At 40.7% G+C, this 24,525-nt stretch overlaps 1 protein-coding gene across 4 annotated transcripts in view; it reads right to left on the minus strand.

Annotated features, from left to right (window-relative positions):
• Babam2 (BRISC and BRCA1 A complex member 2) overlaps positions 1-24,525 on the minus strand; it is a 506,746-nt gene that overhangs the window by 51,021 nt on the left and 431,200 nt on the right. For 2 of the 4 annotated variants that reach the window (XM_023711099.1, XM_023711098.1), the window contains one exon: positions 7,209-7,351. The exons of the other annotated variants lie outside the window; for them this stretch is intronic. In XM_023711099.1, coding sequence (XP_023566867.1) covers positions 7,209-7,351 — 143 coding nt within the window. The remainder of the gene's footprint in view (positions 1-7,208; positions 7,352-24,525) is intronic. 4 annotated transcript variants of the gene reach the window in all.

Here is a 24,525-nt window from a genome sequence, read left to right on the forward strand (position 1 = left end):
TCCCTCTCCATCAAGCAGCTCTCCAACCACTGAGGAAGTGCTGCTTTTCACTGTCAGTTCCCCTGCTCTTCCTGCCCTCCAAGCCCTGTCCATGCCTGCCTCTCTGGGGTCCTTCTCTCCAGACTCTCATCACACCCTTTGCTGCTCAGTGATTTCCATCAGGAATCTTCTGCCCTTACCAGTGGCTCACCTTCCCCACAGCTGTTTTCAGTCCCTTCCTGCCCAAGGTTAGTCTGTGGGAATTCCCCCAGACATGTGGTTTCAGGGGCCACCACTCTGTGTCATAAGCTTTAGTCTTCCGTTGTTTGGCTACTTGCCTAAGATTATTTCTACTTATTTATCACATGTCAAGCTCAATATATCCAAACTCATTTCTTTTCTTCCAAATTCTAGTCCTCTTCTTTAATTTTCAGTTTCTCCTCAGCTAACCAAGCTAGGAATTATACAGCAACCTGCAATTCCTCCCTCTCCCTCACCCCTGGCCCCCAGTGTTCACCATGTTCTGAATCTACGAAAAAGCATTTCTAGAATCTGTTCTTTCTTCTCCCTCCCTACTCCCACAGCTTTACCACCTTGCATTCTTTTGCCTGAAATAGTCACTAAAGTGATTTTTCAAACCCTGGCCTCTTCCTGCTTGGATTCACCCCCACCCCACCCTCAGCGGGGAGTGTGTGAGGCACTGGCACAGCCTTGTGGAACATCCTTCCAGCACATCCATCAGTAATAGGACACATTCTGAACAACTGATACCCAAGACTCTTCAGAATTAGGTATGTTTTTTTCCACCTCATCTCATCACTCTCTTCACTCATGAATCCTACAAATTCAGTTTTATGGGTACTTTTTAATCCTCAGAATGTACTACATCAGTCTACAAGCATGTTGTTCTTTTTGTTTAGGAGAGAGTTCCTCTGCCTAGAAAATTTCCATTTGCACTTAAAAGCTGAGCTTTAGCGCATTTCTATAAAACTATTCATATACTTGTATACACCTGCATTAGAGCAATTTTCACAGTGTTTATACTTAGGAGTTTGGATTTGTGTTGCTCTCACCTGAGTATAAACTCCTCTGTGCACCAACCCACTTCTGTGAACAGAAGGCCTACACAGGGCTGGGCCAACAGTAGATATTCAGCATTTGCTAAGTTGACTTGAATGTAAACAGGCTTTTCTACTTGACAATAGCACTTTACCCTCCACATGCCCTGCAGTTCTTAGTAATACAGTTCTACTGACAGAGGAGGTGAAGGAGGAAATGGTTGGGTAGAGGCAAGAGCCAAGTGACAGACATGGTTAAGAGACTGTTAATGGGAAGGCATATTGCAGGGAACTCTTATTTTTCACTGAATGCCTAGGCCATTTGCTTTTGTAACCATGTTCATGTTTCCTTTTTAAAAAAAAAATATATATATATACATATATATATACATATACATATATATGTATATGTTTATTAGGGAAAGGTCTACAGGGTATTCATGGTCTCACTACTAGATCAGACTCATTGATCTGCCTGTTTACAGCCTCCCAAGACCTGGGATTACAGGCATGTGCCATCACATCTGGTCTCTATGTTTCCTTGATAAGTGGAATAAACAAAATTTTTGTTGCTTATGAATAATATATTGATATGCCTGCAAACTGCAAAGCCATGGTCTATTTGAAAGGACAGGTTATATTTGGAAGGCTTAAATCTGAACAAGCTGTGTCATTAGTGTGTACCTGAGACAAAAACCTTCATGTGAGGCTGTTCTTCACAGACAACTGGCCAGCAAAGCCCTGCATCTGAGAACAAAGATCAGCCTTGCAGAGGAACACTCATTTTCTTGGATAAGCCTGCTTGCTTAGAGAGTCTCCTTACACATGCTGTCTTCTTTTCACTAAGAAAATATGACTTTACTCTTTCTAACCTTTCATACAGGGAAAAGGGGCAAGAGAGGAAGACTTTGGAAGCTATTTCTGCCAGCTTATGAAAACTAGAATTTTAATGTTGTACACTGAAGATTTACACACACACACACACACACACACACACACACGGACATGGGCCTTCATGCTGGATATCAAAGTGCCGAAGAGTAAGGCTGGGATTCCTTCCAAGGCCAGTCTAGCAGTGAAGTCTGGATGGCTCAGTAAAGCCAACACAAAGAGGGCAGCTTGGTGATATACAACAGCAGGATAGATGGCCATGCTACCCACCACAGATCACAAGCAGATTATTTCAAAGGCCACAGATGGAGATCAACCCTTGCTCAAAACATCCGATGGCTGCATGGTACAAAGGCATATTTTGCTCTGGCATGTAATTTCCTCACTACTTAACTACAAAAGTATATCAGAATTGAATTCTAGTGCTCTTTCTAAAAGGGAGCTGAGTCACAAGTACCTCAGTGCTGTGTCTACAGACTAAAGTAGATGACTCACGTCTGTGAAATTCTGAGAGAAAGTACCAACCGACCCCTTGCTTAGTCACCTTCTGCATGGATGCTGGGTTCATGAGCTCTGTAAACTATAATGAGCGATCTAGCCTTTTACCATCTCTTTATTCTTTTCTAAACAGTACAAATTACATCTCTAAAAATAACCTCATGTACGCAAGTGAGTCACTTTGACCTAACAAGCTTCCACAAGTAGTTACCCAGCTAAACTGTAATATTTACTTGTGAAGGTACAAATCTTGTTGTCATATTAGCCTCCATTTTTCTTTTCTTTTTTAGAACAAAATTTGGCAGCCTAGGAGAGAGGAGAAAGGGTTCATCAAAGATTTTAAACAAAATATGGTTTACTCCTAATTCTTGACATGGGCAGGGAATGGGGGTGGAGGAAGGAATTTTTGAAAGCTATGAAACAGCTTATGAAAGTAGAATTTTAATATTTTAGCCTAGACTGATCAAAGACTTTTCACTTAGTGAAGAGTGCATATTGGCTTTTGAAGGAGAAGTATTGGTAATTCCGTTTATTTAAAAATCTCAACTGTGAGTATGTGATATTTTTGACAAAAGACCTAGCCATGCCAATAAATGCATATGCACTAAATGTTAGTCTTCGCTCTCCCAGGAGCTGATCTCGCGCCACACCCTCAGTTTTCTAGACACCCAGCTAAGCTTTGGCGCCCCACCCGCCTGCCATGTAGCTTTCCAGCCCTCAGGCCTGCCCACTGGTCTACAGCTTGCCTTCCTGAACCTGCCACTGCTGCTCTCACCAGCCCCAGCCCAGACTTGTCCCAGTTAGGCAATAAGTACAATAAATTCAGCTGGGGGCAGGAGTGGGTTACCTGCATGGAGCATATTCCTTCATAAAGTAAGCAGTGATAGGGAAATATTAACACACAGTCATCTGGAGTTCAGCTTTGATCAGAGGAGACTGGACAGAATGCTCATCCATGTCTGACCAGGAATGGAATCACCAGCACCATGAGGTTAGAACCTTTCCACTGCTGTTCCAGCTTCTCTAAGAGATCAGATGTAGCCTCATCTGATTCTGTGAACAGTCCCAACTGAGGGGCAGGGGGCAGGCGCTTAAGGACAGAAAAGCTGCAATCATTGTCCCTTTGAAAATTCTCCAGGAAATGGGCTGTAAAGCCCACTGCCTAGACCCAGCCACAGCAGTAGCTGAATCACCTACATTCTTCCCAACTCTTATTCACTTGATTTGTACCAAGATGATTACTTTAGTTACCCTCTAGAGAGCAGCCATCCTCTGCTGGGGCAGGTTGGGTCTGGTCACTTCTGCATGGTCTTCCCTAACTAAGCCTAAGTCCTAAGCTCCAGCAGTGGCCTGTGCACTGCATGCAGGAGCAGTTCTCCTTCATGTCCTCATTCCTCCCTGCACCATGCCACAGTCTGGCTCCCCTCCTGGACACACAGCTCCCTTGCAACTCATTCATCTCCTCTAAGTTTTGCATTTCTCGATGCAAAATGAGGAGAACCAACTTCCTCTCAGGAAAAGACCCCTTGCAGATGTGAGCACTTCAGCCTGCAAGGTGCTTGGACCCTCCATGCCCCCCACTAAAGCAAGAGGTCGCTGAGCCCCTGCCAGGCGCTACCTCTGTGTGGGCGAGGTATGTGCATAAGATTCCTATCTAAGTCTTCAGCTCCAGTGTACACCTTCATCCAAATAATGAAGCAAGCACACATGACAACTAGTGATCTATCCAAGGTAATATATACTGAAATATGTTACACAGATCAAGTGCTACAGAGACAACAGAAAAGTTTTCAGAAATGGTGTAAGAAAGGTGAGGAAATAGACAGCAAAGGAGGCCAGCAGAGACCATGGCTGAGTGAGACAGAAAGCCGGGGACAGGTGAGACTGTATCCTGAGAGGCCACTGGATGACAGTGGTATGTCCATGGGATGGAGGAGTGGATGGTGTAAGAGTGCCAGTGAAATGATCCTTTAGTGAGGTGATGAACTGTAAACCAGGGAGGAGGCATGGGAGTGGCCAACACTAAAGCACCCAAAACACTGCATTTCTAAAGCATGTGATGGATTCTGATATGCTTTCCTTCATGGATTCTGACATGCTTTCCTTCAGTTTAATCCTCACAAACCTCCTGGGAGGGAGGCAGGACAAGTAGCACCCTCGCTTCAGAGACAGAAGAGTCTCAAGCTGAGAAATCCGAGGACCTAACCCTGTTTTCTGACTATGGGTGGAGTGCTCTTTCTGTCCTCTGAGCAGTACTCCAGACAAGTAGGAAACTTTTTCTAAAACACACAAATTGGACCAAGTGCCCTCCCTCTAACCCCTTTTGATTCACAATGGAAGGTGTTGGAAGTCAGAGAGAGGATGTGCTGGGAGGGAGGTCAGACTTCAAGGCCCTGAAAGTGCCATGTGCAGTTAGGGTATGTGCTTTCCTCCCTAGGAATCTGGTCCACCATTAAAAACTGGGTGGAGTAGATGTTCAGTTCAGGTAGCTGAGGAAAAATTGTCTCCTATGCTAAGCTATCATATCAGCTCCACATGTCTGGTGCTAGCTCTTATCTTTTATCCTTACCAGCCAGAACTAAACAACTGTGTAGCTTTCTGGAAGGCTGAGAGCACTCTGGATGTGAAAAACTCTTCTATGGTGAGGGGCGTCCTGCTCCTGGTGAGCCCTGGTGCTGCTCCTCAGCTCCCCAGCTCCTCTGGGAAGGCCGATTCACTTAAGACAGTCTGAGGCTGGTGTCTCTGTGACACTGTCCCCAGCTTCCTCAGGCAGACAAAGGTACTCTTCTGCTTTCCACGGACTGTTGGGCCCACAGACTTCTCTGCTGGACAATAAGCAACTTGGATCATCTTATACTTTTTTTTTTCTTTCTGTATTTTAGAGAAGGGTCTACAGGGTGTTCAGGGTCTCACTACTAGATCAGACTCATAGTGATTCTACTATTTATAGCCTCCCAAGTACTAGGATTACAGGCACATGCCACCATGCCCAGTCTCAATTGCCATCTCAGCGTGCCCTGGGGGCAGGGCAGTCACAGTTGGCCTGGGGATCGAACCCCCGGCCACTAAGCCTGCTTGCAGGTGCTTTAATCCACTGAGCTATTTGGCGGGCTCCATCCTATTCTTTCTATGTGAAAGAAAGGGCAGAACTATATTTACTCAGGCTGGGGAGTCCTCTGCAGCCAACCTGAATAAACCTTTCCCCAACCTCAGCTCTTTGGAGCAATGTAAACTTCTACCCAACCTCACAATGTCCTTTGATTGTTCTGACATATATTGAGATCTGAATTCTTCAACTGAGTCAAGCCTGCCTTCCACTATCTTTGAGTCTCTGTCTAGGTCAAAAGCTGCCCTTTTATCATATCATATCATATCATATCATATCATATCATATCATATGTCATCTCATCTCATACCATATCTTCCCTCCTTTAACCTACAAGTTTTAGAAGATTTTTGCCCTAAGGCACATTCTCACATGGGATATCACAATTCCTACAGCCAGCCGACACATTTCTAAACCCTAAACAATTAAAATATGTATTTCATTTAGTTTTTATAATTTTACCACAATTAAGCATTTGATTTTATCAGGCTTTTGCATGACTGTTATGAATGCAGTCTAGTCACAGGCCCCCACTGCTGCTTTTGTGAGGAAACTGGCCTACACACGAGGAGGACTCACCATCTCCTGTTCATCACACTAAACTCTGTCTCCAAAAAGGAATCTTAAAACCACCTTCCCTTAGTACTTTCTCAAAAGAATTCTCCACTACCCAAAATAAATTTCCCTTCTCCTTCACTCTTAAAACATATTTGGACCTATGTTTTCTTTCACTCTACACATAAACCAACTAAAATTCATGTCTTGAACGTAGGAACAACTTCCAGATTCTACCAACTGCATGGAACTGATCCAGTGAGCATTTGAGAGTTAACTGTTACTGATTAGCATAAATGTCACAAGCAAAGGATAGCTTGAACATAAATACATACACATAATAAAACCTATCTACCATCTTCAAACTAGTATGCATAGCTTTTTTTTTTTTTAATGTATTTGGTTGTTATAGGGTCTTACTATGCAGCTCGAACTTGTGGTGATCCTCCTCCTTTCAGCCTCTCCAGTGCTGGGATTACTTGTGTTCATCACTATGTCCAGACTCTGTGGCCAGTGCAGCCTACCCTGGGGGCGGGGCCAGCAAGGCATGTGGTGCCAGGGATCGAACCACAGTCTCTGCACTTGCCTAAGCTTGTGCTTTAGTCTGCTGAGCTATCTTGCTGGCCCCAGTATACATAGTTATTGATTTTATATTGTACAGCTATCCTGCCTCTTTCTTTCCCTTTTAACTACTGGCTTCATAAAGAATGAATCTGGGGTGATATGTGTCTGCTTTATTTACTTAAAACCTTTTTTAAAATCATGGGACTGGTTCTAGTTTGGTATGTTAGCAGAACATACTCACTGAAAAGGGCAGGGATTTTTAAGAGGCTTGTTTCCTTCACAGTAAATTGACACACTGACCTCTCAAAGTTTCTGCATGAAAAAAACCATTAAAAATAAACTATTTGAAGACTGTGACCAAGTCGTGTCACTGCAGTTGGAAGTGCAGCTGTCCCTGTGAGCTGTGTCACAAAGCAAGAAGGTCATGTTGGTTTAATTCCTGGGTGGGGAGACCTTGAAGGAACAGTTTCTCTGATGCAGCAGGAAGTTGCCCTAGTGCAGGTGATGGCTTGGGTCCAGCTTGAGGCCCCACCAAAGCAAACACACTCACAACTAACTGGGACAATGGCTGAAAATCCTAAGGTGTATGTTTCCCCCAAGAAGTCCATGAATGGGAGGCAGCTTTTTCCTTTCATCTCTGGCATGGCCAGGCACTTCACAGAGAATTCAGCTGTGTGCTTACAGATAGCCATCTTATAAACTGGGAAAACCAAGGGAGACACTCCATAAAGTCGCACAGTCCATACACATCAATTCAGAAAGCCTGCATTCCCTAACGCCCTGACTCCCAAGTGTGAAGGCAATGGGCCAATATCACCTCACTAAAGGATCAAGAAATAACACTATTGCATCATTGTGTGGGTTAGACAAAGCAAGGCAGAACAGGAAGAGCTGAGTTTGAATTTGGACACTTGGGACTTGGTTTAAATACATTTCTACACTTATCATCTGTGTGATCTTAGGCAAGTTGCTCTCTGCTTACTACTTTCCCAGCTGTAGAATGGCATTTTTGATTTTTATCTCACAGTATATCATAAATGACAACTATTAGTGTGATCGAATTGAGGGCCAAGGTTCTTTCCCTTCCGCAGAAGCAGCAGAAGAAAGACAGCAATAGGTTAAAGGAACAGTCACACTATCCATGCAAACAGCAGGTTAACTCCTAGATCCAAGGAAGGTGGTACCTTGCTTAGGTATAATCAAATGCTTAGCAGCAGTGACTAAACCCCTCTCCAAAGCAGAAAAAACAAGTGGGCATATAGGTGCCAGGTACCACCACTTATAGCATTTGTTTCTAGATAGGATCATTTAGTAGGAGATAAGTATTATTTTCTGCTATAGTGAGACATAATGATCTTTTTACTTTAAGCTTCATGAGGGAGGGACCACACATATCTTATTTATTGTCTTTGCCTGACAGAATGGTGTAAGACAGGTGTTTAATAAAACAATTTCTTTTTTTCAAAGTTTTATTGATAAACATATAGCAATGAGACAGTTTCAAATCAAATCGAAAGTACAGTTTCAACAAATAATACACTGCATATATTCTTCTCAGTGGTTAATTGCTGTACAAGATGCAGACTTGTGATCCTACTTACAAACACCATTAGAAAAAATCATTCTATTCCCAATTTTTTTTAAGTTCCGTTGTTGAATATTATAGGTGTGTAAACTCAGCAAAATATTCCAAAAGAGTACAGAAGCCCATAATAGCATTGGGTCTTCTGTTTAATTGGCAATGTCAGAAATTATTGACGTGAGTCCCCCACAGCTCAACATAACAACATGGCTTTACTTCCTATATTTCATCTTCATACTTTTCTACTGGATGGTTAAGACCAAGGTAAAGCAGAACCTATGCAACAAGAGTTGTAGCTTTTTGGTTTGAGAAGGTCAGTGAAATGCCCTCAGGATTTATCCTGAGATCCTGTACCTCAGATTGTAGAACCTTTGTCAGTGCAGCCATGTGGATGAGTCACGGCCATTGCTTGGCCAATGTGCTCTCTGTGAAAGCCTGAGAGAGTGTCTTCTCCTCATGTGACTCTCCTTAGGCACACTCCACGTCATCGATCAATTTCCTCTTTGGCCCCATAACCTTCTTGATCAGAAAATCTGGGACACTACCGAGGTACTTGACGTTACAGTACAAGTTCTCATATGTCCTGAGTCTTAATTGACCTTAGAAGGGTAGGGCCAAAATATTGGCTTTCCTTGTAGCCCTCCTTTTTCTCTAATTTTGGTCTGCAAACTTAGGTTGTTAACCATCCAGAAGACAAGCTTATTGTTATTATCAAACGATTTACGTTATCAAGCTTAACCTCACTATTTCACTACATTTCAAACATCTTAGGCATAATAAGGAACAGGTATTTTTCATCAAGTATTGATATGTTGAACCTTAAGTCCCTACATAATATGATAAAGAACATTTAAAAATTAGATTATATTTTAACAATAGGATAAAGAATTCTATGCTTCTCATGTTTGCACATAAGTCCAAAAATCTCACCATATACAACCTTGAAGCAGGACTGTCCCACAGTATTCCTTTTCCTGTCTCTTGCTTTCATTCATCACCCCCTTCTTCTTGAACATCCACCTACCCGAGAGACATCTTAGCAGTAACTGGCATGTCATGACAAGCAGCCCGTGTTCAGAATACCACAATGAGAGGCACTCACAATATGAAACCACTATTACAAATTACCATCTGCAGTGCAGTAGCTTAGTTCACAGAATAAAACAATTTCTAATTGAACAGTGACCTTAAACCTGTTTCCCAGCACAGAAAAGAAGAGAAAAGCACACATACTTTAAATAAAGCCAAGGCAGTGTTCTAGGATTTTCATACGTGTAGTTAGCCAAGTACTACTAGTACTATTAGTCAAATACTCTTGGATCTCCTGATGTGATCTTCAATGTTAATTTTTAAAAGGCCAATAACAACAAAATTCCAAATATCTCAAGATTATTTTTACTAAATAGCCTAGGTTTGTTTTTAATCTTTCCAGAGCTCATGTTCACATCTGTGGCCTCTCTTTTTATGGGCTTTGGAGCTATAAATCTGAAGAAAGAGAGATAAGGTAGGAACCCTGTTAAACAAAATCCCCACCAAAACGACAAACATTCAAACAGGAGTGGCCTGCCTTTATCTGTCACCACCCAGTTTTGATGGAGTCCGTTTCCCTTTTACAAAGGATCTGCTGTCTGTGAAGTGAACACTTTACCCAAGAGGCCAAAAGTCACTCCTCAGCTAGGTATTTCCCAAAGGACTTGTACTGTATGTTCCAGAGTCTGATTGCTGAGCTAACTATCTGGGCTACTATAAAATGTCTTGATTTTTATCTAAGGTTGGACAGATTGGGCTTTTTGATAAACAGTCTACTTCCTTGAAAAATGCAGATATTTATCCATATGCTGACTCATTCCTGGTGCAGAGAACACAGAATCCCCTGCAGAGGGTGGAGACTGCAAAGGCCAAATCTTTCAAAACAGGGGGGGTTGGGGGAAGCCAAAAGAAAAACAACAGAACTGAGTATTATTCTGAATTGATTATTCATAGGTAGTTTGCAAGCAGCCAGCTAAAGTTTGGATACTGGCTGGTAACTATTATGGTGTGGGTCCTTTAGGTCTTTCTTTTTTTTTTTTTTTTCCAAAATTTTTTTGATAAAAAGCAATGAGACAGTTTCAAATCAAATCGGAAGTACAGTTTCAACAAATAACACACTGCATATATTCTTCTTAGTGGTTAATTGCTGTACAAGATGCAGACTTGAGATCCTACTTACAAACACCATTAGAAAAAATCATTCTATTCATTAAGAGAATGCAACTATATATCTATCCTAACCACTTTGAATACACAGATACAAAATGGACATTCATCTGTATACCCTATTTTTTCCCTTTAGGTCTTTCACTTCAAGATAAAAGAGACTTGACATGTTTATTAAGTGATTAGGTTGCTCTGGAAGTTAGGTATGTACCTCTGGTGATAGATGTGTAGTGATTATTTCTGTTGGCTACAAGCCTCAGCTTTGTTCTGCAAATGCTGAATTTAGTTGCATCTCTCTCTGTAGGTATGAGATACTTGGCTTAGTTTCTGCAAGATTTCTCTTCAGGGAAAGAATCTTTATGGTGGACATCAACACATACTACACACTCAGATCCTGAGAATGATTAAGCCAATGGATGACTGTAACTGATTTATGCAAACTGCATAATAAAAACTTTAAGAGAAGTGCAGAACCAGAAAGGATTATGGCCTGGGTTCTAGAACTGATCAAAACAATGGGCCTTCATTTGTGGGTTTAGGTACACTCAACGTCAGTGTGGGTCACTGCCACAGCATTAGGGGAAAAAAGTCATCTTTCCAAGTGAGGAGGCTGTTCCCAGCTCCTTTTTTATAATTAATACAGATGCTTATTACTACTAATGATAGTGTTTCAGTTTGTTCCCTTAAAAATTATTTTGCAATATTTGATACAGACCAAAAATACTTTTCACATACAAATATTTTGAAATAAGGTGAAAAAGTAGGACACATCTGAACCTATATTCCTTCTCAGAAAAAAACAATCTGACCCCCAAGTTCCCTCTGCCTGTACCTCAATCTTTCTCCCTAAATATAAACTTTCCTAAAAGTTGCTATTTATTAAGAGCTGGAGAGATAGCTTGGCAGTCTAAGTGCCTGCCTGGATAGCACAAGGATCTGAGGCCAATCCCCAGTAGTGCATGCCATGCTGACTTCTGAACGCCCCTCATAGCAAGACCCTGTACCCACCCACCAAAATCATGGTTTTAATATAGATTTCTATATCCCTAATAATAAATTGTCTTAATGTTTTTGCTTTTTGTATGTGATAATTCTATCACATTGTCTCCTGTAACTTTCTTTTGTTCAACATTAGGTTTCTTAGATTTCATCTTTATTTTGTACAGATACAGTTTATAATTTTCACAGTTAATAGTGTGAATTTAACACTGCTTACTTATAGAATGCCCTGTCATGAACATTTGGGTTTCTTGCATTTTTTGTGATAACTAATGATGCCACATGTTCTTTTTTTTTTGTTGTTTGTTTTGAGATGGGGTCTTGCTCTGTAGTCTAGGCTCTCCTGGGACTTGTGGTGATCCTCCTGCCTCAATTTCCTGAGTGCTGGGATTACAGATGTGTGCCACCATAGCCAGTACAAGATAAAAGAGAGATCCTGTGTATACTTTGATATAAAATTCTTAAATTTGTACTCATCAATATTTCTTGCTTTTCCTAGTGGGTTAGCCAAATAACTTTACCAGACTTGTTGCAGTAAGCTGGAATCAGTCATGAGTCTAAACGCTGGCCACTGGCTTGAGTGTGAGGAGGTTCACTCCAGACCTGATCCCTCCAAGCAGGATGTGCCCGCTGGAGGCAGAGGGTGTAGCGGATGCCAAGGCTACAGGGAATGGTGGAATCACTACAGAGAGGAACCAGAAGGCCTCACAAGGCAGACTGCATCCCCGCCTTCCCACTCCCATTTAACTGGTTCACAAGAAACCTTTACTGTGTCAGGAGGAGATTGGGAGCCATTTGTTACAGCTCTTAGACTTTCCCAATAAGCCTTCATTTCAATCACACACATATGTGGGATGCAGTCAGAGCTGGGGGTCAGGGAAGGCTCTATTCATGCATTTATGGGGGAGTCCAGGGGTTGTGTTGATAAAATGGCATCAGGAGGGATCCTCCTAGTGGTGGTGTTCTACCTCTTGATTCTGTTAAGGTCACATCCTGCTTGTTAATCACTGACTACCTTTGTTTCAGACATTCCCATTGACAGAAAATGATCAAAATATACACAGGATCTCTCTATTATTTATTATACCTACATGTGATTTACAGTTACCTCAAAATTAAGTTCTCAAAAGCCACAAAGGATTGCATAGTAAATATGGAGTAATATTAACAAAACTATAGAATGCAGACATAAAATGGCATCAGGCACAGAGGAATCCTTAGGCTCAGATGTGTGACTCAATGCCAACCTTTTCTTTTTTTATCTTTGATTTTCTTACCTTAAAAACAAGGACCACATGTACCCTCCCATTTCACGAGGTTTTAGGAAGTTCAAACTAAATGAGGTGATAAGTGGGAAAAGTATTTTGAAATATAGCAAGATCTGATTACCATTATTACTGTCTAATTACTCTTTTTTTTCTTTTCTTTTTTTTTTTTTTTTTGCAGTACTGGGGATCGAACTCAGGACCCTGAGCTTGCCAGGCAAGCGCTTATTCTACTGAGCTATCTCCCTGGCTCTTGATTATTCTTATAACAGGTCTCTTACCATTACAAGAGACACCTGGGGAATGACAGAAGCATGGCATCAGTTCCAGTAAAGTTTATTAGTAGAGAGTTCCAAGGCCATAGATTCTGGCCTCAATTACATTAACTCAGTGACAAGATGGAGGGGAGGCAATGTTAGGAATTGTATATGCATGGGAACAAGACAGTTATCAGGTACCTACTCAAGGTGCAGATGTGGTATGTAACATGCTACCTTTCATATGAGAAAGAAAACCAGATAAGAAGTAGAACAGGGGCAGGCCACATAGCTCCAGCGCACTAAAGCACCTACTTAGGCAGACGCAGGGACCAGGATTCACTCCCCAGTGTGCCGTGCCAGCCCTGCCCCTGGGGCTGCTGGGATGGTGATTGAGACTGGATGTGGTGGCACAGTGGCATGTGCTTGTAATTCCAGCACTTGGGAAGCTGAAAACAGGAGAATCACTATGAGCGCGATCTGTGTAGGGAGACCCTGTACTAAAAAAAAAAAAAAAAAAAATGTAGAACAGAGTGGAGTGGGCCTGGTACAAGTGGGACTTTTAATACTGTATATTTTTAAAAAGTAAGTGAATATATTGCTTGTTCAAACAATAAAATGACAAAAGGAATATTCTTTGGGATGGCAGTCAGATTTTATGTTTTTCAAAGTCTTAGTTCTAGGGACATAAAATTAGCAGTGTTATCACTACGGTTTATCCAAGTGCATGGCGTATGCACACATACACGTACATGCGTGTATGAATAAACCTGCATCTGCCAGATCTGTGGCTCAGCTCTACATCCTTCCTATAGTCAAAGCTGGAAATATTCAGAAGTCCTGGGGAACGGACACTAGAGCACTTCAGTTTTCTGCCTCTTATGTCTGTTTGTTTCAGAAACATTAGTTGATTTAACTTGATTATTACCTTATTTGAGGCTGGCCGAACACACTCTACAGAACAAAATGAGAACAGAAATAGAGAACAGCGGCCCTTACTTTCACTTCTTCGCAACAAGCACTACTTACTACACACTTGGGCCATGTCAGAATATCTAAGTTAAATCTGGGTTGTTTCAGGGGACTTCCTACTAGTTGGAAAGCTAAGATCAAGGAGCAGTTCTGATTGAGTTGGTTTTCTGTAGCCTCTCACAACCTCCAGAATGAGGAAAACAATGAATAGAACTGAAGTAAACTGCCTTTCAACACGAGGCTGTATGGTCGGGTCTCCTTGTATTTACTTTCTCTGGAGTCCGCCAAGTCTGCAATCTGGAGCTGTTCACCTCCCTCAAGATCAGGTCTTGTGAAGTAGTAAGTCCCACTGGTGAGAGGCCAACTGAGCATGCTTTCATCTTCTGGTAAACAGTGGTTAAGCATCACCCCCTGCAATGGACTCTACTTCTCACTGACTGGCTGTGGTAGAATATCTGAGCTGAAGGCGTTGGCTCACTCTATTCTTCCAACATAAAACAAAGGCTGTGCTATCTAATTAGAGATGCTCCTGTTGAGATCACAGTTCACTTCTGAAGTCTCAACCAAACAAGAGCTTGCACTTTGCAAACTTTGCAGTTTAAAAAGTTGTCTGACACAGGAGACAGTTTACAGTACAAATGAGGTTCCAAGCACGTATCCAGGGTAAAAAAAAAAAAAAAAGGAAAATTAGCTTAGTCAGAAATTGCCCACAAAAAGGGGAGCATATTAAGACAATGTGGATGTCTAGAAAGCAAATGTCCCAGTCAGCCCTTTTTCATTAATGTTCATTATGACATTTGGCACAGAGTATGCTAAAATGTTCATGCGGTTACATCCTGCCCTCACCTGGGAGGCGCAAAAAAGGCAAAGTTACTCTACAAAAGCTGTGGCCTAAGAGCTAACTAAGCCTCTATATCTCTCCCTGAAAGAGTAGCTGGGAAACTGGAAAGAACTACATTTGTAGCTTTCTTGGGAAACAATGCTGAGTGGAGACAATGGTTTGGATCAGAAAGTGCTAGGTGGCTGACATTTAAAATGAGAGCATGACTGCTAGTTCCCAGGCCTCAATCACACTGATAAGTTCCTTTTGGCAACTGCCTTCCCTAGTCTCACCTGTATGCAAAATTTGCTGTTCTCGGGCAGCTACTATGGTTTCCCTGGAGATGGAGAATCCTTAATCCACTTTTTCAATACTAGGAGACTTCAAAAGAATCATAGTATAAAGGAACAGCTTCATGGTTGGGAACACCAGAGGAAACACTGTAGGGATTCTAACTTTAGCTCTTCATATACAGAAAGGAACTAGAAGTTAGAATCCCTACCCACCATGTACACTGAGGTTAGGATTTTCCTGACCATATACTTATGTAGGGCCTTTAACAGTTATAGAAGAGATATCATGGTTGTACTGTTTTGCCAACTTCTTTCAAATTATGGTACTTATCAAGGAGTATTATTTTTTAAAACAGTGGGAAAAATAGGTGAAGTTGGTGAGGTCACTGACTGTGGGCTCCAGCTTCTTCCAGGACTAATAAGACCAGTAGAGTATTGGCAGACCATCCCTAACCCAGCAGTGAGGTCTAGCTCATGGCATTAGTAACTTGTGGAGGCCAGGAATAACAATGTCTTAGTTCAAATGCTGTTTCCTTCAAGTACTAGCTATTTATTTGACTTCTGCAAAATGGTTTCATTTCTTCTTAAATGGGATTATAAGTAGCCCAACTTCATGGGGCTGTTGAGAGAGTTATATGGAATTATGAATTTAAACCTGCCAACACAGTACTTTATATGTAGTGAGCACTCAATAAAGGCCAATCTCTCTCTCTCTCTCTCCCTCCCTCTCTATCTCTCTCTCTCTCTCCCCCCACTTCCCTCCCTCTCCTTTATATCATAAGGACTTTTTTTTTTTTTTTTTCTCCTTGAATGCCTTCAGGGCACTTTTGCATGGCTGGAGTGTTGTGGGGATCGAACTACAGCAAACTGAGGCTGCCAGCATTGTGGAAGCAGCCACTTACAGAACTGAGCTAGGGCTGGGCCCCCTCCTTTATATCATTCTAGTGACTTCTAAATGAATTAGATGAGAAGAAAAAAATATCAGGTTGCCTGGGACTGAACAAGGCTGCCAATAAGAACTGGGCCCTACTGACAAAGTGTGCATGTGTGTGTTTTCACTTTTTTTTTAATCTGGTAAAGCATAACAGTTTAACCAGTTTACAGTTAACAGTTTAACCAGAGACTTTAAGTACACTGACACTGTTGTACAACCACTGTTACTGTCCATCTCTAGAACCTTTTCATCACCTCAAACTAAAATTCCATCTTCATTAAATACAACCTGCCGTCTCCCTTCCCGTAGCTCCTGGGAAGCACCATTCTACCTCCTATCCCTACGAGTAGAGTATAACAACTCTAGTCACCTCACCAAATCACACTGCACTTGTCCTTTGGTGAGGTAAGTTGTATTTCGACATCACTTTTGTCCTTCTTCCAATGGAGGATAAAGGTGTATGCTAAGCCAAAGGTCATTCTTGTCCAGAAGTCACTCTCAAAAGCTCTTTTAGTACCACCTAGGTGAGACCATCAGAAGAATCTGGACTTCACCAATAGGAAGACTGTGTCAACAGAGTTTGGAGTTCCAAACTAGATCCCGTTCATGTGAAGTATGACAGACAGAGGGTTCAGTCTGGCCACATGGTTTAGAACCATTTGGACTAGAGGTGGCCAGGAGTTTTAGCTTGGGATGGACTCCACTTTGAGATGAGAGCCTTGAACATACATTGTTCTATATGAATGGTCACATATTCGTTCTTCACCTGGGTGTCCACAAACACCTACAATTCAGCACATCACAGACTGGGATCACTGTCTCCAAATCTGCTCCTCTTAACATAATCCTTGCTGCTGCTATTTGTGTCATCAACTCCCTAGATGTTAAAGAAGAAATCTGGGAATCATCCTAATTCATCTTATGCCTTCATTTTCTATTTGGGATCAGTCACTAAGTTTTGCCAGCTTACTTCCAAAATATTTCTTAAAATTTTTTCTCCCTTTAATACTTATTTATGATTGCTTTTGTGTAGGTATAATCTAGACTATCTAAGGTCTTCTGCTCCTTATTCCAAATCATCTGCCAGAACAATCTTTTTAAAAAAGCAAATATATTGTACTTTCTACTGAGTGATCCTTAATAACTTCTTGCTACCCTCAGCACAAAGACAAATTTGTCAGTTTGGTGTACAATGCTGTCTGTTTGGGCTTTTGACTACTTCTTTTGCTTTGTTTCTTACTGCTGGGATCTACTAAATATCTGAGAGTCTAAACCACTTGAGAGTTCCTCACATACACTACAATTTCTTCCCCAGTCCATTGCTCATGCCAGCCCCTCAGCCTGAAATGATGTTCTTACAGCCCCACGATCCTGTGTTGGGTATCTCCTCTATGCTGCCAACATATGTGATTGTGCTGCTAGCTTTACATCTTGATTGTGATGCTGGTTCTATGACTGTATATCACTGCCAAATTCATTACAGTGTTCACATAAAATGGATACATTCTACTCTATGTGCATTATATCTCAAAAAAAGGGGAGGAGGTGCCTTTAGGTCTCATGCAAGTTGTATTTGTTTAATTGGGAAGCATACAATGTTCAAATGGAAAATCCACTAAACCTTAATGTGAATATTATTTTGGGGTATTTTTCAATCAGTACTTTAGGTCACATTGAACATGTATTATAAAAACATTTACCTGCCCTAGAATTTTCAAATCATGTCTTTCAAACATGGGAATACCTGGAGATTGAGCCCAATACCTTTTCTCTGAGCTATGTCTCCCAGGCTATTTTTATAATTTTAAGATAGGGTCTCACTAAGTCACTAAGTTGCCCAGACTGGGCTCAAACCAGCAATCATCCTGCTCTAGCCTCTCAGAATGCCAGGATTAGAGCTGTGTGCTGCTCCACTGGGCTCCCAATTAGATTTTAAGAAGCCTTGTTTCCACTTCTACTCTTCTATTAATATCATGGATCCCTTGGGTCAGGAATTTAACCATTACCTCTAAGACATATTTTCAGACTTCAATCTGAAGCCCTTGCATCTCTACCCTGTAAGGGTCCTTGGATTCAGAGAATCTTGCAATCCAAAATATACAACTTTATTTGCATTCCCTTGTAAGTGAAATTTAACATTTCTTTCAATTATGAACATAGGCAACATTCTACAGTAATATTAACAGGAAACTGACTTTATTACCAGTAGAAATGCTGGAAATTTTATATTATTTTGTTGAACATATCTCAAAATACTATTTATAATCATGTTTTCAAAGTTACAGTGGGCATTAGATTTGTCACTAGATACTATTTAATTTGTTAACAACAAAGATCTTATCTTTCTATCACGACTTTTAAAATATTTGATAACATTTTAATATAATTGGCTTCCTTCATAGTACTGTATCTTACACATTTAAAAGCACTATTTTTTCTGTATGTGGTGGCACACATCTGTAATCCTAGCACTTGGGAGGCTGAGATAGGAGAATCACCATGAATTTGAGGCCAGCCTGGCACATATAGTGAATCCAAGGTCAGCCTAAACTGTATAGCGAGATTCTGTCTCAAAAACAAACAAACAAATAAGTTTTTGATTTTTTGCACCACTGGGAATTGAACCCAGAGTGTATTAGATGAAAGTACAGAACTAGATGTAATAATGTTGTTGCGAACATACTATTTTTCAAAATCCTTGCCTGTTGGAAATACATACTGAATTTTTATATGTGAAATGATATGGTATTTCATATTTGCTTCAAAATATTCCAGAAAAACTTCTAAAATTACATTAAAAAGGAAAAAGAAGAAACTGGGTAGACAAAATTGTACTACAGGGCTGGGGAGATAGCTCAGTGACTTATGTGCCTGCTTGGCAAGTACAAGGGCCTGCGTTCGATGCCCAGTAAAAAAAAACAAACAAATCAAAACAAACAAAAAACACTACTATAGATGATCTATAGGTAATGGGCACAAGGGGACTCACTATAGTTTTAATCTCTACTTTTATGTTTAAAATTTCTACAATAAAAGTGCTTTAAAAAAAAAAGACTGATTCATCAGGCACTCAGGATAGATCCAACCCACAGAAATGTGGATCATACTTAGTTAAAAAGAAAGCAACAACAACAACAAACAACAACAACGACAACAAAAAAGAAAAAAAGAAAAAACAGCAGTGGGAGCATGTAAAACATGTCAAGGGACTGTAGTTTGCCAGCCTCCCTCCCCTTGTCTTAGATCCCAGGCTGGCCCACCTCTGCAGCACCACTTGGGTTTCATAAGCCATCTGACCCCACAGGACTTCACGGACTATATATGACCAACTTTTTTCTTTGACCAAATTTGCTATGCTTAAATAGATTCAATCAGGTATTTGGTATCACTTTCTTAATGCCTTAGTTAAGCCATTTAGTTTTGTTCTTTCAATGGTCACAGAGTGAATCTCCACCTGGAGCCAGTATATTTGTGCCACTGGGAAGGGAATTATAGCTGGATGACCTCTCACCACTCCATCAGAACAACTCTAGCTCATATCTTTCTGTCTTTACTAGTAACTTCATCTAGGAAAGCTGTTTACTCAGGTAGTGAGGACAGCCCCCCATATCTCTGTCTTGTGTGTAGGGGAATACTGGCCCTTGTGATCTTGTTCTTGGGTCTTATGGGTCCTCTGTAGAGCTCTGACAGCTTGTGAAAGTTACCACACACACCTGGGGATTCCACCAACCAAGTACCTGAGGCAGCATCATAATGTGTTAGTACATGGAATCTGGAATTAGTGCCTAGATTTAAGTCCTAGCTGTCAAGCTTCCTGTGCCACAGTCTTGTCTTTTATTACATGAGGTAATTCCAGTGATTAACCCTAGAAGGATATTGAGAAGATCAGACAACTTAATACATGCAAAGTACTGAAAACACTGTCTGGGCATGGTATTCACTGAGTATCTGGTAACTATTATTCCCATTATCCTCAACAGCAAGAATTCTACACCAAAATAATGACCTTGCTTCACTAGTGTCAGTAGTATTTTAATTATAAGAAAAATTTTATTTGCCTAGATTAGTATCATATATTACTCTCTGTATACAGTTTCATTTCTTTCACTGAATGAGATGCTTTCTCTGGATATATATATATATATATATATATATATATATATATTATTTGAAAGCCACTAACTGCACACATTTTTAGGTAAAGATCACTGAAAGCTTTTATGACTTCCATTGATCAGAAAAAATAAAACTTACTTGAACCAATTAATAATAATGGAGAAAAATCATACAACATATGTAAAAAGGCAGAGAAAAATTCATTACATGATCATGCTTTTTATTTATAACCTCTTCCTTACAAGAAATCCTTTACCATCTCTAAAAAGTTGTCCTGAAATCCAACATGTTGCAATAGAATATTCCCAGTGGAGATTAATGAAATCAATCCAGCATCAGAATTTATAAAACAGACTTTTTAGAAGTATATTCTAAAGATGAAACACAAATTTCAATCTGAAACAAATCAGTGCCAGTGACAGCTAAAGGACCTGAACTCTGTGAGTAGGGTATGCCTATGTACACGTGTAATTGAAAGATGAAAACCATGCGGCCTAGCAGCCAACAACCGTTAATGAAATCTCAGGATAAAAACTGACTAAACTTTTCAAGCATCACCAGAAGGACTCAGGAGTTCTCATAATTAAAGCAAAGAGACATTTAGTAAGATTTTCTCTTTTTTCCATGCTTTTTATCATTTTGAACAATATACAGACTGTACTGGTAAATATGCTAACTGTAAAATAACATTACACTCTTATTTTCAGTGTTGTGGGGTCGAACTCATGAACTCACACATGCTTGGCAAGTGCTATGTCACAGCTTTATACTCTTTATAGACTTAGTTTTAAATCTATTTTAATACATACGATTGTGGTTCTAACTTGATTCTGATTTGCTCTTCAAATATATCCATTTAAATAAAAGTGTGATCTGTAGCTCAAAAAACAAGCAAGTTTTACAAAGCATGAGTCTTGATTTTACTGAATTATCTAGGAGCCATCTTCCCTGTCACCTGCTAAACACATAATCAAACACTCCTGTGGCATGGAGGTGCAAGTCTGTACCACAGTGCTCAGGAACTGAGTGGCTGTTCTGGTGATAGCTTTGCTTCTTTGTGGTAAGGTTACCATGAAACAGCAATGTACATAATTTCCTGGGTTATACTAGGAATTCTGCAGATGTAGAAAATCAGAGCTTGGCAGGGGCATTTGTGATAATAAAAGGAAGCCTGTAAGTTTTACTTAAAATTTCATGAGCTGTCCCAATTTTAATTTTTTGGCCTTAATTAAAGAAAGAACTGTTCAAATGTCTCCTGAATTAATCTTAAATTATCAATTACTTCCAGCTTAAAAAATAAAAGTTCTGGGCCGGCCAAATAGCTCAGCGGATTAAGGCAACTGCAAGCAGGCGCAGGGGCCAGGGGTTCGATGCCTGGGCTGGCTGTGCTAGTCCTGCCCCTGGGGCATGCTGAGACGGCAATTGAGACTGGGTGTGGTGGTGCTTGCCTGTAATCCCAGCTCTTGGGAGGCTGTAAACAGGTGGATCACTATGAGTCCGATCTAGTACTGAGATCCTGAACACCTTGTAGACCCCTCCTTAAAATTCCCCCCCCCAAAAAAAATGATAAAAAATAAAAATTCCTACCAGAAACTGAGCCATCCGAAAAACAAAATAATTGTGTTATACTTAATGTACACTTAATGCCAATGAATGAAAAGATAGAAGCATAAAGCAGAGGTAAAAGAATATCAAAAAATCTGATCATTAAAATATAGGGAAAAATTAAGAGTAAGAAACTCAACCTCCACTAACTTTGTCCTCCCTGCACTATGAATGGGAGTGGCAATCCTGGAGGGGCCCCTGGAAATAAAGACGCTTCTCTTTTCTTCTTTTAAAAGTATATGATTAGGTCAGTCAAATCCCCTTAGGATTTATTATGAGATCCTCTACTTCAGATTGTAGATCCTTTGTCAGTGTCAGTCATGTGGATGAGTCATGGCCATTGCTTAGCCAATGTGCTCTCTATGAAAGCCTGAAAGAATGTTTTTTCTCCATGTGACTCTCCTTAGGCACACTCTACATCATTGATCATTTTCCTCTTTGGCCCCATAATCTCCTTGATCAGAAAATTCGGGACACTACTGAGTTACATGACATTACAGTACAAGTTCTCATATGTCCTGAGTCTTAATTGACTTTGGAAGGCTAGGGCCAAAATGTTGGCTTTCCTTGCAGCCCTCCGTTTTCTCTAATTTTGGTCTGCAAACCTTATCAGATCCAAAAGCTAGAACTCTTGTTGCATAGGTCTTGCTTTATCTTGGTCTTAACCATCCAGCAGAAAAGTATAAAAGCGAAGTATAGGAAATAAAGCCATGGTGTTATGTTGAGCTGTAGGCGACTCAGGTCAACAATTTCTGACATTGCCAGTCAAGTGGAAGACCCAATACTATTATGGACTATTGAACTCTTTTAGAATATTTTGCTGAGTTAACGCACCTATAATATTCAAATGATGGAACTAAACAAAAAATGGATACAGATGAATGTCCATTTTGTATCTGTGCATTCAAAATGGTTAGGATAGATATACAGTTACATTCTCTTAATGAATAGAGGGATTTGTTGTAATAGTGTTTGTAAATAGGATGTCATGTCTGCATCTTGTACAGCAAATAACCACTAGGAAGAGAGTATGCAATGTGTTAATTATTGAAACTGTCATACCAATTCAATTTGAAACTGTCTCATTGCTATTTGTTTCTCAATAAAATTATGGAAAAAAGTATTATTGCTTATCTTAATATGCGACATCTATAATATTGTCTTTACATTTTTATAACCCACAGTGATATACCATAGGACAATTTATAGCACAAAGAAGGGCGCAGGAAACAGCAGAGCCATCATATGTTAGCAGCATTAAGGTTCACTATGAAACTGAAGTAGCTTGCTGCAAGTTGAAGAAGCATACTGCAATCTCCAGAACAAACCACTAAAAAAACAACTCAAAAAATGTAGCTAAAGAAGAAAAAAGAAAAAAAATCAACAGAGTTTTTTAGCCTTTGCTCACTCTGGCCTGGTCACATGCCCTAGCTGTCTCCTTTCCCAGCAATCTCACCCTTGGCTTAGGTGAAACATTTGCAAGGAGGAGTCTCCCCTAAGCACCTTACAGTGAGACCCCTGGCCCTCAGCTCTGCTTCCACAGTGGTGCTTATTACCATGGGAAATTTAAGGATTTGTCCAACAGCTTCTTTAGCATTTTCTCTCATGAGAACCCATTATAAAGGCTTCTTTTTCTTTAGGTGCTCTCTCCCCTCTCCTTTTCCTCCTCTCTCTCTCTCTCTCTCTCTCTCTCTCTCTCTCTCTCTCTCGCTCGTGTGTGTGTGTGTGATATGAAGATCTCATATATCACTTTGTGCCTTACATGTAATAGGCTAATCACAAAATACTTGTTTTCAAAATGCATATCAGTGCCTTTTACCTTGACCTGATCTTTTTTTCTCATTAACTATACCAGGGGTTGGTAACCATTTCTGAAAAGAGTCAGATAGTAAATATTTTAGGCTTTGTAGGATATACACAAGGTTGCAAATTCTGTACAGTACTTATTTATTTTGAGGCACTGGGACTGAAACCAAAGCTGTCACACTGAGTTACATCTCCACTCCTTTGTAGAATCTTTATTTTGAAACGGTCTCCCAAAGTTGTTTAGGCTGAGCTTGACCTTGTGATCTTTCTGCCTCAGCCTTCCAGAGTGCTGGGATTACAAGAGTGCACCACCATGCCCAACTCATTTTGGTCCTTCCAGCAATCCTTTAAAAAGATGAGCACTACTCTCAGTTGGAGGGCTATGTAAGAACAGGTGAATGGGAAAGAAAAGAAGGAGCTGGCTCACAGGCTCAGTTTCCCTCCCAAGTTATACCACCATCAGCACGCTTAGCCCAACCCTGAGCTATCTAGTTTTGTCCCCTAACACCTAGTACACTAAGAAGCATATAGTAGGTTCTTAGCAAACACAGAACTCAGTTAAATTGATTGGGAGTACAGACAGAAGAGGAATAAAGGTCAGATTGGGTCTGACAGGCATTACAAGAGAGATGCTATGGCCTACAATCCAAGTGAAAGAAGCCAGTGGTTTACAGGTAATGGGACACAAGCTTCTCTTAGTCACAGGCTCTCTCCCATTGTCTTGCAGGTCACAGATCTCTCACCTGTCTACTCATAGCACAGCTGGACAGAGCCAAGGAAAGGAGGGCAGCTGTCCCCAGGGACTGCTCTTGCCCTGTTACTTGGTCTGGGTATGTGGTTCTCTTGCCACCCAGTGTTCCAAAGGCTGCTGGCTTGAAGACAGCATCTTACTCCAGAGGTAACAGTAATGAAGAAAACAGAGAATTACCTACTGAAGTGCTATACATCTAATTCTCATGAAATGGCCAGGAAACCTTCCCGGACAGTTTCTGATTTTGCTGTAGTTCTAACTCCAGAGACAGTAGCTAG

The sequence above is a fragment of the Octodon degus genome, unplaced genomic scaffold (assembly GCF_000260255.1).
Source record: "Octodon degus isolate 3935 unplaced genomic scaffold, OctDeg1.0 scaffold00019, whole genome shotgun sequence".
Classification (NCBI taxonomy): Eukaryota; Metazoa; Chordata; class Mammalia; order Rodentia; family Octodontidae; genus Octodon; species Octodon degus.